This window comes from Vigna angularis, chromosome 5 (genome assembly GCF_016808095.1).
Source record: "Vigna angularis cultivar LongXiaoDou No.4 chromosome 5, ASM1680809v1, whole genome shotgun sequence".
Taxonomy (NCBI): domain Eukaryota; kingdom Viridiplantae; phylum Streptophyta; class Magnoliopsida; order Fabales; family Fabaceae; genus Vigna; species Vigna angularis.
Window position 1 is genome coordinate 37,185,504 of NC_068974.1, and position 18,230 is coordinate 37,203,733.

General features: G+C 30.9%; 2 protein-coding genes across 2 annotated transcripts; both read right to left on the reverse strand.

Moving 5' to 3' along the window:
- Positions 1 to 1,792: 1,792 nt before the first annotated feature.
- LOC108340754 (uncharacterized) lies at positions 1,793 to 4,305 on the reverse strand. Its single transcript, XM_017578312.2, has 7 exons — positions 4,163 to 4,305; positions 3,979 to 4,075; positions 3,773 to 3,911; positions 3,384 to 3,466; positions 3,123 to 3,257; positions 2,935 to 3,039; positions 1,793 to 2,111 (listed from the first exon to the last, which is right to left on the reverse strand). Exons 1-7 carry the CDS (start codon positions 4,216 to 4,218, stop codon positions 1,980 to 1,982), a joined length of 747 nt encoding a protein of 248 aa, XP_017433801.1. The 5' UTR covers positions 4,219 to 4,305; the 3' UTR covers positions 1,793 to 1,979.
- A 1,205-nt stretch (positions 4,306 to 5,510) lies between these two features.
- Positions 5,511 to 10,328, reverse strand: LOC108340753 (protein TIC 62, chloroplastic). Its single transcript, XM_017578311.2, has 14 exons — positions 10,014 to 10,328; positions 9,674 to 9,791; positions 9,525 to 9,597; positions 9,385 to 9,436; positions 9,116 to 9,292; positions 8,755 to 8,836; positions 8,545 to 8,617; positions 8,355 to 8,465; positions 7,395 to 7,547; positions 7,168 to 7,301; positions 6,828 to 7,016; positions 6,518 to 6,712; positions 5,969 to 6,051; positions 5,511 to 5,720 (listed from the first exon to the last, which is right to left on the reverse strand). The coding sequence occupies exons 1-13, from the start codon at positions 10,186 to 10,188 to the stop codon at positions 5,997 to 5,999; spliced, it is 1,587 nt and encodes a 528-aa protein (XP_017433800.1). The 5' UTR covers positions 10,189 to 10,328; the 3' UTR covers positions 5,511 to 5,720; positions 5,969 to 5,996.
- Between the last annotated feature and the right edge of the window lie 7,902 nt (positions 10,329 to 18,230).

An 18,230-nucleotide genomic window follows, 5' to 3' on the forward strand; every position in this document is an offset into this window, starting at 1 on the left:
TACCTTCTGAGTCATCTGAGATTGTCAAAGTAATCAATATGCCAAGGTCTTTAAGTTTGTCTAATTTGTTCTTATAAAAGAGTAAGTTAGTTTATACTCTTCTATCTAGTTTCATGTTTTTCAATATATGTGAACAATGTTTTACTAATGTGTCATTTGAGTCTTCTAATAGGTTCTCTATTGAGCAATAGTTCTAACGACGTATCCTAATCATGAATATGTTGTTTGTAGGTGCAGATAGAGTCCTTTGAGCTGAGAGAACGATTTTAGATTTTCTGGAGTCTTTCAGTCGTTTATGAGGTAAGAAAAGCTAAAGTACCTTGTTTTTAAGTTTCTGGTGTGTTGAGAATCTAAGTTGCATGTATAAGTTACTTGAAATTGGCTAAAATGTTGATATTGGTGTTTGTGCATATGAAATGTGACATGTTGAGTTGTATTAGGGCTTTGAATCGCTTTGGTGATTGAATGTTGAAATGTTGGTATATTATGATTAAGATTGCATCTAAGGTGGATTGAGTCATTAATTCGTGTTTAATATGATGGTTGGTTGTTTTGGACATATAGAATTAGTGTTAAATTGTTTTGTAAGGTTGGAATGATATAATTTTACAAAATTATGTAGACTCGCATAATAGCATATACTTGTTGGACGAAGCTAAAGTCAAGATGCTATTGATGTGGTAGTTGTTGGGCAAACAGAATCTTGCTGAATGAGACCAAAATCAAAAAGTTCACTGACTTGACGTTTGTTGGGTGAGAATATACTCGTTAAGTGACTTTTGAGATAAATTAAGTCTTTGATATTCTCGTTGAGCGAACAAATTTAGTTACTGAGTATATTGTCAAACACTATTAGCTGTAGGACGTTTTATATATATATATATATATATATATATATATATATTGTATTATAAGTTATATATGGATAACTATAATAGTTGTTTATATGTATCATTGAAAGTGTGAGATATCCAATGATAATTAAATATTATGAAATTGGAATATTACAAAGTTTTAATTTTGAAGGAATTTCACTTGTTCTGAGTTGAGCACAAAATGTAAGCTTTATTTTTTTCATTGAAAAGTGAGAATAATAAAAAAAAAGTATAGGAGAAAAATAGAAGGGAGTTTGAAAAAAAAAAGAGTGAAGGAATACAAATAAAAACAGTTAGGCAACGTCAAAGTGTGAAGAGTAAAATACCCGAAAGAAAATGAGTGATGATAAAAAATATCAAGAAAGGAAAAAAAAAAGGGTGGTAGAAAGAAGGTACAGGTTAAAGAAAAAAAAAACAGAAAAATTACCATGACAGAAAAAAGTACACTGAATTCAAAATGAAGATCATATTAAAAACAAAATTTTATCAAATAAACCTTATAAATATTAGGATCAAAATACTAATTAAATATAAAATTAATCATTAAACAAAAGCAAATTAAATTAAGCAAGCATATTTAGAATTATTGATCCTCCTTCCTTTCTCATGTTTGGCTACCTTCTCTCATTAAATATTTTAATTTAACCAAAGCTCGATATTAATTTTTTATTTTCTAAATACGTATTTATATTTAACAATATATAAATTAAATTATCTATACAAATTAAAAAATAAATATGTAAGAAGTTTGAATTAATTTTGTCCCAAACAAAGATTTAAAGGTATAGACAACTTAAATAAAAACCTAAACCCTAAACTTCAATCAAAGCTATTTAGACTTATAATAACATTTCAAATTCCTTAAAATTTCAAAATTTCTTATCCAAAACACAATTTAAGGTAATTAGCCTAAAGCATGCCAGCCTTGGCAACTTGAGTTGCTTTCATTGACTTTACAACAAACTAGAATTACAATTTTGGAGCCTCATTACATTGTTTAATCCACTGTTATGATAATTGCACTCATCCTTTGAAGCAAGGAAATTAAATTTGCGCTAAGAAAAATAAATTGAAATGGGTGACAAAATCCTAATGCAATACAAACTAATAGTTCAACTCTTCAACATTGATTCGGAAAGCAAAATCTTCACTTTCTAATTCTTCATGAAGTAGATTAATAGACGGCGCTTCAAACCCCTTTGTAGGTGGCACATCATCATATGACGATCTCTGTCCCTGAAAAATGTTTCATCAAAACAATTAAAACAAAAACGCAGTCATAATCGTCATCAACCTCTTATGAACAATCCTACTATACATCATATATAACCAGAACTACATTCAAGAAACAACTCATTGTTCATTTGAATTAATTATTTTTCTTTCACGGAGAGGACAAAACAACAAATAGTCACTTCTTCCTTTTCAAGGCATCACCATGATTTTGTGTGGTGGAATTTATTCTTGTCTGCTATCCGAACAAGCTGCCAGGTGTCTCACCTAGTGCTCCATCAAGGATGACGATCCAAAACTAATCCCCCGCACATATAGCACACTATATAAAAACCCTCCCTCACCTGAGAAAAGATGCACTCACACTACTCGTGATGAAATCTATACTTCCTCATGTGAATAGACTAATTATCTATATTGCACAATGTAGCAGTTTTTAATTGTAAAAAAGTAGGAGTATGTTAGATTTTTCAATGGAATATGCAACATCACATTGGTCCTGTATTTATAAATTCAACAACTTTGTCCTTGAAAGATATGCATGACATTAAATTAGTCCTTTGATGTGGCATTTTTAGCCATCAAATTGGTTATTGGAGTACAAATACAAATAATTTTCATCATCAGTGAAGAACCAATCTGGTAACGTTAAGTCAAGTTTAAATTTGAAGGACCAGAATGAGTATTCACTATAAAAGGTAGTCAATGGAATGGGGAATTATGGTAGAAAACTCGTATGTTCAAGTCTTGGTAGCAATACCTTAAAATAATAAGGAACAAACATTTGTTTTTATCAGCATAAGAAAAACAAGATTATAGGACCAACCTTCTTAAGAATGTAGACAAAATAGTGAAAGGTTTCACCAAAAGTAGTCCACTCAATAGACCAGGTGAAATCTGGTGCGTTAAATATAGGGCGCCTGAAATGTGGCTGCCAAGAAAATTTAAATATATTAGAATCAATAACAGCAACACCAATTAAAGGAGACACACCAAACAGTTCCTTTTTGAAACCTGGCCAAAAGTTACTGAAATAAATGTGCCACCAGCTTTCAAAACCCTGTGAACACCTTTCAAAGTGGCCATGACCTTGGATAAAGTTTCAGGCTTTGGATTCCATGGGTCACCACTGTCCACGAACAATACATCCTTCAAAACCAAGAATCACATGTATCCCATAAACTTCAAACAATCATCGTACGGGAACCACAATCATTAGTTTAAGACATCAAGCCAAAATCCCATCATAAACGAAAGCAAAATCATTCAATTTACCATAGTTCCTTTCTCAATAACCAAATCAAAACACTCATCCCCAAAAGGTAGCTCTAGCATATCAGCTTGCAGCACTTTTATGTCTATCCACAAAAATAAAAACACGTAAAATAATAACTACAAAAACATGTAAATCACATAACAACCAGAAACACAGAATCACGTAATAAAGCTAATATTCATACTCAATCGCCCACATGTGTGTGTAGCAAATAATTAAGCTCCAAAGACAAGATTTTCTCGTCAAAAAATAAAATTACTTTCTCGCCCAATTTCAAATTCCCTTATGAATGCACAAATTAAAATCAGTTTTTTTTTTTTTAATTATTGTATTTTTTTTCCTACGGAATTTATCCTAACAGGACCTTAATTCAAATGCAGAAGCTAACCTTTGAATCCCCGGGAGAGTAACCTCTTTTGCATGTTTTGAACCGCAACATGTGAAAGATCAATGCAAGTTATGTTGGTCGTGCCATCCTTATGCAATTGTTCACACATTTGTGAGTTTCCACATCCAAGCTCCAGGACCTGCAAATACGTTCGCGTTAGCCCCGTTCCACCAGAAATCGTAACCTAATGCGTGAACCAAGCATACAGTGGAATGGGGCGTGAGATGGGGTTGAATCAAGTGGCAAAAATGGGAGTAATCCTTGAACCACTCGTATTCTTCCTCCTTCGAGAATCTCTCATCCCTGACACCAACCAAACAAACATTAAAATAACTTTTTGAGAAATTCACCTAAATTGTTGAGAAGATTTGATCAACGAATAGGGTTTACCAGTAGGAAGGATTAAGGTAGGCCAATGCAGTTGAAGGTGTTGGCGTATCTTCCATTGTTCCTCTTCAAACTTCAATCCAAAACCCTAACACCAAACCCCTCTATTCCTTCGGAACACAGTAAATTGAATTTTATTAGTATCCGTTGACACTTGACAGAGGAAAAGAAAATACTTGAGATTAAATCGAATACACTTAATTAATTAAGTAATTAATTTTAATCTTCCTAATTTCGTATGTAAAAAATGATGATTAGCAAAATATGTAAACTATTTTACTTAATTGGAAACTCTGATAAAAAACTGCATTGACACCTTTCTGTAAATTAATGGATTTGAACTTTTTTTTTTATAATTGAGTTACTAAATTATATAAAAAAAATAAATATACTTTTAGTCTTTAAACAATTTTAAATTTTGTCTAATTTTGTTAAGAGAGATTGACACGTGTACAGAGCATAATTCAACATGACTTCAAAAATAAGTTAATTTTAAAACATAAATTGTTCATTCATTTTAGTATTCATTTTTTAATTTGTTTTCCACATTTCATTATTTGAGTTTTTTTCCCACACGTTTTATCATCATATTATTTAACTTTTATATATTTTATCATTGTAATGTAAACAAAAAAATATTTTGCATAAATTGTTAAAACAGTGTTGTTTCATTACAATTGGTAATAAAATATATATCTAGTACCACAAATTTTAAATAATTTCATTTCAATCTTTAAATAGATGTTTGACATGTTTTAGTTTCTAAACTATAAAGAAAAAAAAAATTTGGCTTGAATATAAAAAATAATTTTGAATAGTTGAAAGTTGAAAAAGGTTATAATTTTTTCTTTTTAACTTTTTTTTGTTTGACGATCACATTCCCGATCATCAACATCCTATTAGATCTTACGTTGCTAAAAGATTTATATTATTGGTAAAACATATTTTAATTTGATAATATTTAATCATATTATTATAGCATTAAATTAAAATTAAGAAACTACGAAAATAAGATAAGACAATTAAGGAATTAAAAATATTAGCTTTTTTCTTTCTTTCTTCACCTGTGTTCTCCTTATTTTCCATTTATGTTTTTTCTTATAAAATTTATGAAATTGATGAAATTAAATTAAATGTTCACATAAAGCAGAAATCTTTATAAGAAATCTCATTTATATAGCATAAAACACGATTTTTTTTCCTAGGTACTAAATGACTAAAAGCATATATTATTTGTCCCCTTCATTAATAAGACAATCCTTTCCAAATCCAAATTACAAGATCACGGAAAGCTATTAATTATCCGTAAATAAAACTGAACAGGAAAATAATAAAAATAAATTGTAAAAAATTGAACATGAAAAGTGATACTTTTTCCTTGTTTAGATTCAACCACAGGGAAAATAAATTACAAAAAGGAGCAATAGTGTTTGTTGAGTTTCGCCAAAAAGGTCATAAAGAAATAGATGACACTGCTGAAAATTTCAATTAGCAGAAATGATTCTCTTCATATTTGAGTCACCATCCATCAGTTGTTGCCGCATAGTCTCTTTCAACAGTTCTATCAAAATTATGTATAATAGTAACTTCAAGAGTAAAAATAGAATTTGTATTTTGTATTCTCTGCTGAGTTTTGGTGTTGTTTCTTTATTAAATCTTCAAAATATATTAATTTTTGGTGTATTGAAAAGTTTTTAATATATTGTGAAAGTTCAACAGAGGAACAACACCAAAAACTCAGCAAAGAATCTGAACTGATAAAAATAAAGCATAAACCATAGTATAGTATAAATAATCTGCATTTCTAACCTTGTCTGATTGAACAGAAAGGCAATTCCTAGGAATTTCTGAAGGAAGGTGATGGTGATGCAGGAGGCTTCAAGTCCTCATACCTGGATGTTCATTTCAATGAATGTTAACACTACCTCCAAGAAACATAAGACAAATATGCATTAAACTAACAATATGTTAAAAATTAAGGACAGCCACCTAAGCATGATCAGAGATAATCAAATTGAGTTCCTGCATTGAAGAATTCTAAGATGTAATGGTGAACTTGACACATTTTTACCAAAAGCCTTGATGTATTTGATCTATGCATATTCTCACTTACACGTTCTTACCTAAGTCCATTCATTATCAATGCATGATTTCTCCATAACCTGAATGTCCTAGTTCCAACCAGTAAATAAAATTCAGAATTATACAACCCAATGAGTTAGTCATTAGTTGGCAACCATGTCCTCACACCATATATTATTTTTCTCAAGTGTAACTATGCAGCATGCCTTACATAAGGAATGAAGAGTCATTGGAGAAGAAACAATTATATTTGAAGGCAACTCGGAAGAAGCTCACATCGTATAAGGTGACAGTGGTCTTGACTTGGGTTCGGGGAGATGTTCCTCCTTCGGTTCATCTGGTGTTGAAAGTTGTGGTGTTCCATTACTTGATATTGTGTCTATCTGTGGCACACCATCTGCAGCAGATGTGGAAACTGATACAACTGGTGCATTAGGAGATGGTGAAGTGGGAGGTTTTAAGTCAGGATATCTGCAGGCATAACATGGCATCAGGGAACAAACATCACAAGAAAATCACATTGAGGGCAGTGACATGATTGATATAAGTTGAAAACCAAACTATATAAGGTTAGAAGGCAACTTACGCTACATAAGGAGAAAGAGGCTTCTCCACTTTGGGTGAAGATGTTGCCTGAGTGATGCCATCTACTCCTGGCACACTACTTGGAGTATCCGAAACACTTGGTTTTGGCACTGTCTCACTGATCTTAGCTTGTTTCTCACCACCGGGCTGAGATGGAGTAGGAGATGTTGGTGGCTTTAAATCATCATAACTAATAAATAAGCATCAAATTAGTTTATGCATGTACAGACCACAATGAAAAGTTGGTAGTGTCCTAATCCTTATTACCTAATCAGGAAGAGTAACATATTTCACTGCTAACATTTTAATGTTGTTTAGGCAATATTTGCAATTTGGCTTACGCAGTATAGGGAGAAAGTGGCTGTGTTGCCACTGGTTTAGGTTGTGAAGCTTCTTGCTCGGTGGCAATACTAGGTTCCACTGTCACAACATTGGCAGGGGGTTCTGGAATACTGGGTGCTGGAATGTCTGGTTTCTGAACCATCCGAATAATCAATTAACGAATATCACTTGTTAGCAATAGCAAGGTGTGGCTTATAAAAAATAGCACCCTCAACGGAGGAAGTACCTTGGGAGAAGAAATGTAAGGACGTTGAGAAGGTATCTTTGCAAGAAGTTCCTCCATGGGAGTCAGCGGTGCAGTTGTCTCTGCAATTGCCTCCACTATTTTACAATATGATAGATCACGATTCTTGGCTATGACTGCCAAGAGTTCAGCAATCTGCAATGAATCAGAGCAAGTTAATTTTGCACTTGGCTAGAACTTACTTACCAATTTAATCAACAGCACGTACTAATATTCATAAGAGGCAACAACGACTACCAACATATTTACATTACTTTCCGAATATACAAGCCACATGGGGAAGCAAATATAATACATATTGTTCTGTATGTGCAGACAAGAATCAAACAAGCATGGACTAATAAAAAATGATTGTTTTGATCTCAGTAGATATGTATTGATAATCAGATATACTCCTATGGCAGATCGGCAGGTAGAAACTGTAGCAATCACATCTAAAGTTATACAAATACATTACCTACAAGATTCAGGATGGGGATTATGGGAAGGAGAATGATAATCCATATTCAATGGTTAAGGAATCAAAAGCACAAAGGTTTTCTGAGCAATTGTAGTATTGGATTCTACTAATGCACTCCCATTCAGGACACTCATTAGCATGATCCTCAATTTCTAGTATAAACTCTTACAAAATTAGATTGGCAATGATCCTACCAAGAAAATATATAATCACAAACTAAAAGAGTGCCAAAAGGAAAGAAGAACAAACAAGAATAACATTTAGCAGTGTACTGTTTTTTGTATCAATTTTCAGGTAAAAGAACTATGAGAGCTGCTTTTACTCACATTCCATCACACACAAAAGCATTTTTCTTAAATTACGATGCTTAAAAAAATGAAGTACTTGAATACTTTTAAGTTTGAACATCAGAGTTAACATGTTCCATATATCACATCATAATTTATAGCTATATACAAGAAAACATTTCACATGATAAGTACCTGAAGGTTTGACACCAGACCCCCAAATAAAGTATCTTCTGTTGACAGGGTTATATTATGAGTTTCCTTGAAAGCATCTGTAGGCCGCTCCATACCTCCAGGTCTCACTATCTGAAGAGTGACAAAATAATTTTTCAAATAGAACCATGCACTTGGGTGAAATTAGTACGAGAGATTCCTAATAACTCACTGTGTATGGAAGTCCACTGGCCACCAGTGCTTCTTCTGCCTTCCTTTTCCAAACAAGGACTCCCCAAAACAAACTTCAGAAGCAGAATTAGGCAATCAGATGAACTTCTTTATGATCTCAATATGTGAACAATAAGTACTGCTTGACTACAAACTACAAATATGGAATTTTTTGGACACAGCAAGTACATGAGAAAGCTTTCATACTCACTTGAGGATAGCTGCAGGGAAGCCAATTTTGTTCGTTCCCAGTGAAGTAACCAATGTGAAGTGATTTACTTTGGCAACAGTTGCTGCAAGGTACAGAGAACAAACATTTGCATTTGTGTTTTCAACTTTTAGTACAATATGAATTAATTACTGCTCAAGAAAAAAATACATAAAAAATAACAAATAATAATCACTGACTGATTAGGCCAGGCTGATTTCAGTAACTGGGTTTGTTTTAGTGTTTCAATCAAGTTTAAGGCTTAAAAGAATTGGAGCAGCAAACAATGTTAAGACAAATCAAGACCAAAACACACAGAATGCAAATGGCACTTAAACGTAAGATAGTGAAAGTTCTCTGTTACCAGCATCGATTAGATTTTTGGTGGCCTGATAATCTATCCGAAAGGGTCCAGTGATGTCAAAAACTTCCTTCTCACTGGCACCAATGGTACATATCACTGTTGATGCATTGCCTAAAGCCAATCCAATCGTATCCGGTTTCTCCAAATCACATTCTACAATTTCAAGCTTCTCTACAGCTGGGCTAAAACCCAAAAACAATGTTATTCAATACACCAGCATTTTGTTGTAGGAACCAAGACATTTTGATTTCAAAACTTTCTTGCCTTACCTTGTCCCCCTCCAGTTGCACTTGAACCACCAAGCTTCAATTCCTGAACACTCTGCACATACATGTATCTTTAATGCATATCCATTTTAAAAAAGATATTAGTCATATAACATTTTTCAAATAATTACTTATTACGCCACCTTAGTTAATGCACCCGCCCTCTGAGCACTCCGCACTCCAGCTCTGACTCTAAATCCAAGCTTTATCAGCTCCCTGGATGAGACAGACTATGATCACTTAGCATTTTGAAAAGGTTAACATTTTGAAAAGAAAATGCAGACAAACGTACCTCACTGTCCGTGAACCAACTTTACCAGTAGCACCCGCAACAAATACCAAGTTGTCATCTTTGGAGTCTGTTTTCTCAGATATCCCCTCAGCAGTACCCACACTAGATTTAGTTGAACCTTGTACACAACAAGGTGCTTGTTTAGATTCACAAAGAAAAAAAAAACCTTTTTTTTTTCAGATTAATGTTTACATATTTTACTCAGGTTGATGAATTGATTGAACTGAAACAAATTCAAGTAACTTTATCATATAAAAAATGTATATTCCAAATTTTAGAACAAATGGCATTCCAAATTAAGAAACATGTTCTGTCAGAGAAAAGGAGCAACATTTATCACCTGAAGCTTGAGTTCTGGTGCAACGAATTCTGTGTTTTGTTGATCTTGTGGAAGAAGGGTACCTTGTGAAATGGGAAAGGTTGACATGGGCACAAGGTTTCTCAGTGGCCCCTCTCTGTGACAGAGAGGAGGGGATGGTGGTTAGAGTGAGGGACTGTACGGAGAAAGCCTCCATAGACACAGAGGTAGAAGGATATGGAGGATTGAGAATGAGAAGGAGAATTGTGAAGCTTAGTTTTGATGATGTTATCCATTGCTATCTTCTCTCACTGCCACCAATGCCATCCTCTACTCTCTGTGGATATGATGCCTCTGCCCCACATGTGTGACTCCTTTGGTATCCATTACATTGATTCCACGACACCATATACCCTTTTTTCCTCTCTCAATTTATGAGGTTTAAAAGAATCTACTGCATAAATTTTAAATTCATCTATAATCAATATATGATGAAAGAGATTCTTGATATGTAAATTCATTTTTAAATATAAAATTTTACCGCACATGAAACTCACAGCTACTGACTTTTCTATAACCATTTCTTTAATAATAATGTTGAGATAAAATTCAAGAAGAATAAACTTTTTCCTTGTTTTATTTACATTGCAACGCAAATTAAACTGCAAAAAGCAACAACAGTGTTGTTGAAGAAAAATAAATTACATTGATTCAAAGCCTTGTTTGATGCATTTGATATTTGCATCACTTGCAGGGTCCTACCTTAAGCCAATTCATTACCGATGTATTGTTTCATCCACTTGAACTTTGGAATGGAACCAAAATAAAACTCACAATTGTACAGAATCATGTGTCATTCGATGATACCCCTGCTACTTTGCATATAGTTTCTATAATGGTTCAACATGTGTACATTTGGAGCAAGAGGCTTCTCCACGGATATAAAAATTTTTGGATTACGTCAGGATTATCTGATAATTTTATTTATTTTAAATTGTTTCTGGAATTTAATATCATTTTAATGTGACGTTTATTTAGATTTAAATTAAAGAAAATATAATTTTTTATTTTAAACAAAATTTATAATTAAATAAGATATTGAACCAACTCATTTAATCTAATAACCCGTTGTAGGTTAGACTAGGTTCGAATTTTTTTAGTTTGTTAATAAGTGAGTCGGGTTGGGTTGACTCATTAAATGATCAATCCGTGATGAATCGGACCGAATCGAACCGAGTTATCTGTTTTAATAGCTTTAATAATTAGTATCCGTAAGTTGAATAATATAATATTCGTATCTAACCTATTTATAAGTAAATATTAAAATATCTATTATGTAGTAAATTATTTGTCATCTTTCATTCTTTCTTATGGAGGTGTTGTATCAGAGTACTCGTGAAATGCTACTTATACTGATCTTTGCACCAAATCATCGTAACTGAGAACAAACATCCAATTAGTGTATGCCTCTACACAGTACACAATGAAAATAAATAAAATATGTATTCTGATATTACATTACAATTTGAAATAAAATATTAAGCCTTTTTAACCCAAATGTCAATGCGCCTGTGAGTAGAAGTGTTGGGATCTAGAACAATAATGTTAGGGCATGATATGGAGCATTTTGGGATTTCATAGACTCCTATGGAAGTGCAAGTGGAAGATATGGGGGTAGAAAGAAATAACCGTATCCTTGTATCACACGGGCCAAAGGCCCACTTATTTTCTAATTTCATTTCTTTCTTCTTTATTTCTCTAACTCCTATCCTGTTGTTCTAAATTTCTTATATCATCTCATTTTTTAAAAATCAGACATGTAATTCAGGTGTTTTGAAATATTTAAAATTAACCATATTTAATTTTAAACTAAGTGCTTTTTACTTTATTTCTTTTTTTTATCTTATTTGAACTTATTATTGGTTTGGTAGGTTGATAAAAGTAATCATTTCAAGTAGTTTAATTGTTGACTAAAATTTGATTTTATTTGGTTATGTTGTTTTATGTTTCTAGAATATTGATGTTTTTTCAATCCTCTTTAGCTATTATTTGGAGTACAAATAATTTACAGGTAAGCAAAATCATTTCAAATCGTATTATTTAGATTGTTAATTTTGTGTGTGATTATAAATGTTGAAATTGAAAGTAACATACTTGATTTAGATGGATTTATTTGTATAAGTATATTTACTTTGAACATCTATAACACTGTGTTCGTTTGAAGATATTTCACACGTGAAATACCGAAGACGGATTTGATACAGGAATCATGTTCGCTTGCGACAATTTGGACGGAGAGAAAAGCGAAGATTTGCGAGATTTGGACATTATCAGCATCCCGTTAATTTGAGAAGATTTGCGCTGATTTACACGGAAAAGACTGCTTTGCCCTGTAATATTATCAAATTTCCAAGCATACCGTTCAGCCATGCTTAGCACAGGGATGGCTGGCAAACGCCGGTTACACGAACGCGTAACCGGTTATGCAATATATATTTGTTAGTTTTTTTTATAATTATTTTAATATTATAATTTAAAAAGATGCACATTTTAATAAAATTAGGTATATCATATTTTTTAATTTATTAAAAATAAGTTGATTATTTAATTTTTATAATTTTTAAACATTAATTTTATAAATTATTCATAATTTTTTTTATAAACATTTTTACAATTAAATATAATATTTTATATTACTTTTATAATATGTGTCATTTTGGTAATCATTAATTTCTACCAATTAAACTAATTTTTAAAATCTATCACATCAATCAAATCCTACACTAATTCTCACAAACTTTACTTTCAAATCCACTTTCAATTAACCACAAATCCACTCAAAAACAATTAAAAAATTATCCTCAAATCAGTGTAAAAATTTGGTATAGCAACAAAAGAGAATAGAGCGTGTTTTATCAAGTTAAAATATTAATTTTGAACTTGTTTGGATGGTTGATTTGAGTAGAAATTGAATTTGTATGTGTTTAGTAATTTGTTTTTATCTTGAATAGTTTAGATGAGTAAAAATGAGTGTTGTTTGATGTTTTGATTCAATCGTATTCGGTAAAAGACCATAAAGTAGTTCATCTGATTGCTTAATTCTGCTATGCTTGAGGTTTGTTTTGGTAGCTCTTTTATGGAAAAGGAAGGCAGAAGAAGCACTACTGGCCCCAGTGGTTTTCCATACAAGTAATTATGAATCTCCCATGCTAATTTCACCAAATGGAACATGAAGGTTTGCAGCTACCTATTCTCAATAAAACTCATAATGTAACACTTTCAATTACAAACTCCTCTGATATCATATTAGACACCTCTGATATCATATTAGACAGTAGACTTTAAATCAAAATAACTCTATAAAACTAGTTTATAGAGTTATATATTATAATTTTGTTTTATTTCTGATTGATGTAGGACTTCTAACATTTTAGATACCAATAATGTGAAATGCCAATAAATTACGATAGATACATGGAAGACGTTAACTCTATTTTTCAAGCTTAAGATGTAAATAAAAGCAAGTGAATTTCATTTCTCTAGGCATTGTCGTGTATCAGTTTTTTGCCAGAAAATTGGTAAAAGAAAATAGTACTACCGAAGGTTATCCTAATTCTACTCTCATTTTGGCACTCTTCTAGTTTGCGATCATAGAATTTACTGATATGAGCATTGCCAATCTGTTTTCACAGAAGTTAACAAAGCATTGACATGAAATTAAGGATCATGCAATAACTAGTTTCCTACCATGTTGTATGTTCTTGGCAAGTGAAAAATGAACTTGCTCTGATTGATTGTAGATTGATGTATTTCTTGATATGGTAGTCTCTTGAAGACATGTTTATGCCTACAGTGCAGATATCCTATGTTAATGCCTCCCATTTCACCAAATCCTGAAACACCAATTGTATGAGTATCCACACATCTGCTGCAGATGATGTGGGCACCACAGATATACACAATATCACGTGATGGACCACGCACTGATTCCACAGAAAGAGCCTTTATTATTTGTTCCTGTGGTTTAAGCTTTTTCCTTTTCACTGCAGAAGTGACAGAACACCTAATTTCAATAAAGCTGTTCATGGATCAGGTTGGTCGCTCAAATACCATAGAATCATTTCTTCCAAGTAAAAAATCTTGAGCTGTGTCATATATATCTTTATGACACTTTTTTGGCAACACTCAACCACTGGTACTTCCGCATATTTATTGCAATTTTAAGAAGGAGAAGGTGTAAAACGCTTTATACGTACACTTTTTTATAGTATTTTTGCTTTATTATTTGCATGTTCAATTTTATTTACGGATAAGAACGTGTCCATACTCAAACAGCACCCCTTTCGATTTCACTCACTCGCTTTCGGTGGTGGTCTTATAAGACAAAAAGGAAAAAACTTTTCGTTTTTTGGTACTGTACAAACTATTTTTTTCTTTGGATTATGCCAATTGAAATTACACTTCTGGTAAATATTAAAAAGAACAAACAGTTGGATAAAAGCAATGATGAAAGCCATGTTGAAGTTCTAGTTCATTCCGTTCCTTTGACATTAGTTTCAGCCTTGTTTGCGCCGTGGCAACCTTATCTAGACTATGAATTAGATTCTGCCTTTTTCACCATAAAAGAAACAAACTGTTTTCATATGCAACATTATCCTAAATTCTAATATCCAACATTTATACAACCATATTTCTGTATATTGTTTGAAAATTTTTGATGAACTTACCTCTTTGGTTTTTTCTTTTCATGTTATTAAATGTCTATGGGAAAATTTTATTGTAATTTCATATTAAAACACTTAATTAAATGACTAACCGTGTTATATATATATATATATATATATATATATATATATATATATATATATATATATATATATATATATATATAATTCGTGTTCAACAGCTGATACATTACTATATTTATTATTTTAGAGTTGTGGATAATCAATACTTTAATACTGACATATAAACAGGTTGGACGAGTATTATATTTTATTCGCAAAAAAATATATATATATTTTATTAAATTTAATTTAATTAAAATTAAAATTATTTTATATTTTATCAGATTAAATTTAATTAAAATTAAATTTTAATTTATATTAAATTTTTAACTTTTTTTTCTTATAATTTTTTTAAAATGTTATCTTAAAAATTTATAAAAATAAATTTTTAAGTATTTACAAGTATATGTGGGTTTTAAAATATACGGATATCTTTAAACAGATATTTGTGCGGATAGTGGGTAAGTTTTTTTTTTAAGTCAGGTAGCAGGTTGACATTATTCATGCCTGACCCGACTTGTTGTCATTCCTAGTTTCAACAGAAAGTTTTAAAGAAACAATTTTAGGATTTATGAATATAGTAAAAAGTGTGTATTTTTGGTGAAATACTATGTGTATTTATATGATTTATAGATATTAGGAATTATGTTATAAACACGGGTAATATCAAATAATATCAATAAATATAACACCTTTTCTAAGACAAAACTTGACAAAAAAGTAAAAAATAACTCAACAATAGACAGCAAACCCTCTACTTTAGCTCAGACCTTCTATCTTAGAATCTCACGAGCCAAAACTCACTAAAATAAATTAAAAATCGTACCAAACACAATTTATTAACTACCAACTGGTTCTATATTAGATTTCTACCAAATCAAAGCTCAACCAAGTTGAAAATAATCACCAAAACATATCCTAAAACTCAATTTATCCCTTTTGACAATTTCTTCAAAAGCTCACCTATCAAAACCTCATTTTTAGATTAAAAACTACCTATAACTCAGTCTAATCCCCATTTCTCAATAATATACCAATTGTATACCATTAATCTTCACAACAGTAGAACTCACAAGACTAATCAAGTCTAAAACAAAATCATCCAAGACATCAAACATCAAATAGCTAATTAAACTCATCAAAATCGCAATTAACACTAAAACAATTATTTCAATTACCACTAAATCAACATAACATACTAGCAACTACCAATCATACATGTCAAATAAAAATTAAAGAAAGATCACTAGCTTACTTGGTGAAATGGTTAAATTAGGGTTTCATGTAGAATTTGAGAATAAAATGAGAATAAATCTAAATCTGATGTGATGTTGAAGTGAAAAAAGACAGAGAAAGTTTTTATATCAATTGTTCAAAAACTAACATCAAAAGTGAAAATCTTGTATGTCAATTGTATCTATGTCGATTCCAAAATCAACATAGAAAGTCTCTTTTTCACTAACATAAAAAAGTTTTTGTTGTACTAGTATAGTGAAATATGAGTTTTTGAATTGTCTAAAAAAAGGTTTGAATGTTTAAAGTATATGATTGAGTTAGAAGGTTGGTAAAATTATTAGAAGGTTGGTAAAATTATGAGTGAATTAATATAATTGATTTTGTTTCGAACTTTAACTTTGAGTAACCAATTTTTACTATGATAAAGAAGTGATAATAACATATACATGACTTACTAATTATAGTTTTATCACTCGAAAGAACATTTTTTGTAATTGAAGTGAGTAACATTGAATTAATATAATTGAAAATATCATTATGGAACTTGTTTTAAAATTTTGTACTTATTTTTAGTTTATTTTCTCTTGAGTGAGGAATTGATAATAACATATACATGACTTACTAATTATAGTTTTATCACTCGAAAGAACATTTTTTTTGTCAAAGTGATATGTTCCTCGGTTAATTGAAGGAGGTCCAATTGTTCAATTTATTGCAAACTTTACTTTTTATAGGTTCATTGAAGGAGAATTATAATATCTAACTGTCACAAGACCTAAACTTGTCTTCTCCATTGATAAAGTTTGCCAATATATGCATCAACCTCAAGACCGTCATTGAAAAGTTGTAAAGCGAATACTCAAGTAAATGCAGAGAAAGTTTTCATGTTAGCACAAATGATATCATGGGCATGGATCACCAATAAATATTCAAATGTCACCTTCTCTTACTCAGACTGTATTGATGTATTTGCTCTGATATCAAATTTAAAAAAATAGATTAATTAAAATACCACCAATATAAGTAAAGGCAACAACATGATAAATACGTTAATAATGTATATATAAAATAAAATAAATCTATATTAACAATTATAGAACCATAAAAGTCCAGAAGAATATTGAAAATAGTTAATATATAAACATACTATATTTATCTTTAATAAGATTAAACTTCTCGGTAATGTTCACACAAATAGAACCACAGACTATATAGTACAAGAAAATTAACACTTAGAAGTTGGTGAAACAAAATAAACTTAGATTAAAAGATTTAGAATCATCTAAGTCCCAAACAATGTAGAATCCACATACTGTATAGAAACATAAATGTCATTATGCATCACAAATTCAAGAGAAGACCATACTTTATTTATATAAATGACTCAACATTTAATCTTTAGAATTGAAACAAGTAATAAATTTATCACTCACGAATCAAAATGTAAAATATAACAAGTTGTAACTTAATAAATTAAATATTTTCGATCTTCAAATTTATTCATTCAAAATAGTACTTAAACTATAATATTTTAATATAAATTAATTTATTATTATTAAATTATACATAAAAGACACTTTTAAACTTTTTTTAATCAACAATCCTTTGAAACAACTAAGAATTTCATCTTATAAACATTTTTCAATCATACTTTAAATATATATATATATATATATATATATATATAATCTCAATAATAAACCATTATGTAATTCGATAGATACTTTTAAACAATCCTCGCCCTAATATAGTTCAAAGGTACCAGAAAAAAAGACTCAAAACATGTTCTGAATTGGTCGCTCAGTGCTCATACTCGCTTAACTAGATATGATTCTACTCGCTCACTATCCACACTTAATTAGCGAAAAGAAAACCTTCTTGTTTAATGGACACTCTTGCCCATCCAACCAACTTCTCCCCAAACTAATTCACTCAACCTAAACTTGTTTTGAACTGTTTTACTACAAGATTCCAATCAAAAAATAACCAAAACCTCACTTTAGGGACCAAAATTAAATTTTACAAGTTCTAGCTCATATTTGAGCAATTTAGGAGTTTAAAAAAGTTACAAATAACTCAAAGACAGACCCCAAGCACTGCAAATTGCTTCAGGACATTCAAATCAAAAATTCACTACTCAAGACCCCCAATTTATACCTAAAAACCATACAAAACACCATCAATGAACTACTACATATCTCTTGATCAATTTCAACTAGTTCACAACTTAAACAAA

Bases quoted from the DNA above. Each gene is read 5' to 3' on its own strand.
- LOC108340754 (XM_017578312.2), bottom strand. From the start codon at position 4,218: ATGGAAGATACGCCAACACCTTCAACTGCATTGGCCTACCTTAATCCT. The intron at 4,076-4,162 runs GTAAACCCTATT...GGTTGGTGTCAG, and splicing joins TACCTTAATCCTTCCTACTG to GGATGAGAGATTCTCGAAGG. The intron at 3,912-3,978 runs GTATGCTTGGTT...ACGTATTTGCAG, and splicing joins ATCTCACGCCCCATTCCACT to GTCCTGGAGCTTGGATGTGG.
- LOC108340753 (XM_017578311.2), bottom strand. From the start codon at position 10,188: ATGGAGGCTTTCTCCGTACAGTCCCTCACTCTAACCACCATCCCCTCC. The intron at 9,792-10,013 runs GTGATAAATGTT...GTTGTGTACAAG, and splicing joins CACCAGAACTCAAGCTTCAG to GTTCAACTAAATCTAGTGTG. The intron at 9,293-9,384 runs GTAAGGCAAGAA...GTTTTAGCCCAG, and splicing joins TGCAACTGGAGGGGGACAAG to CTGTAGAGAAGCTTGAAATT.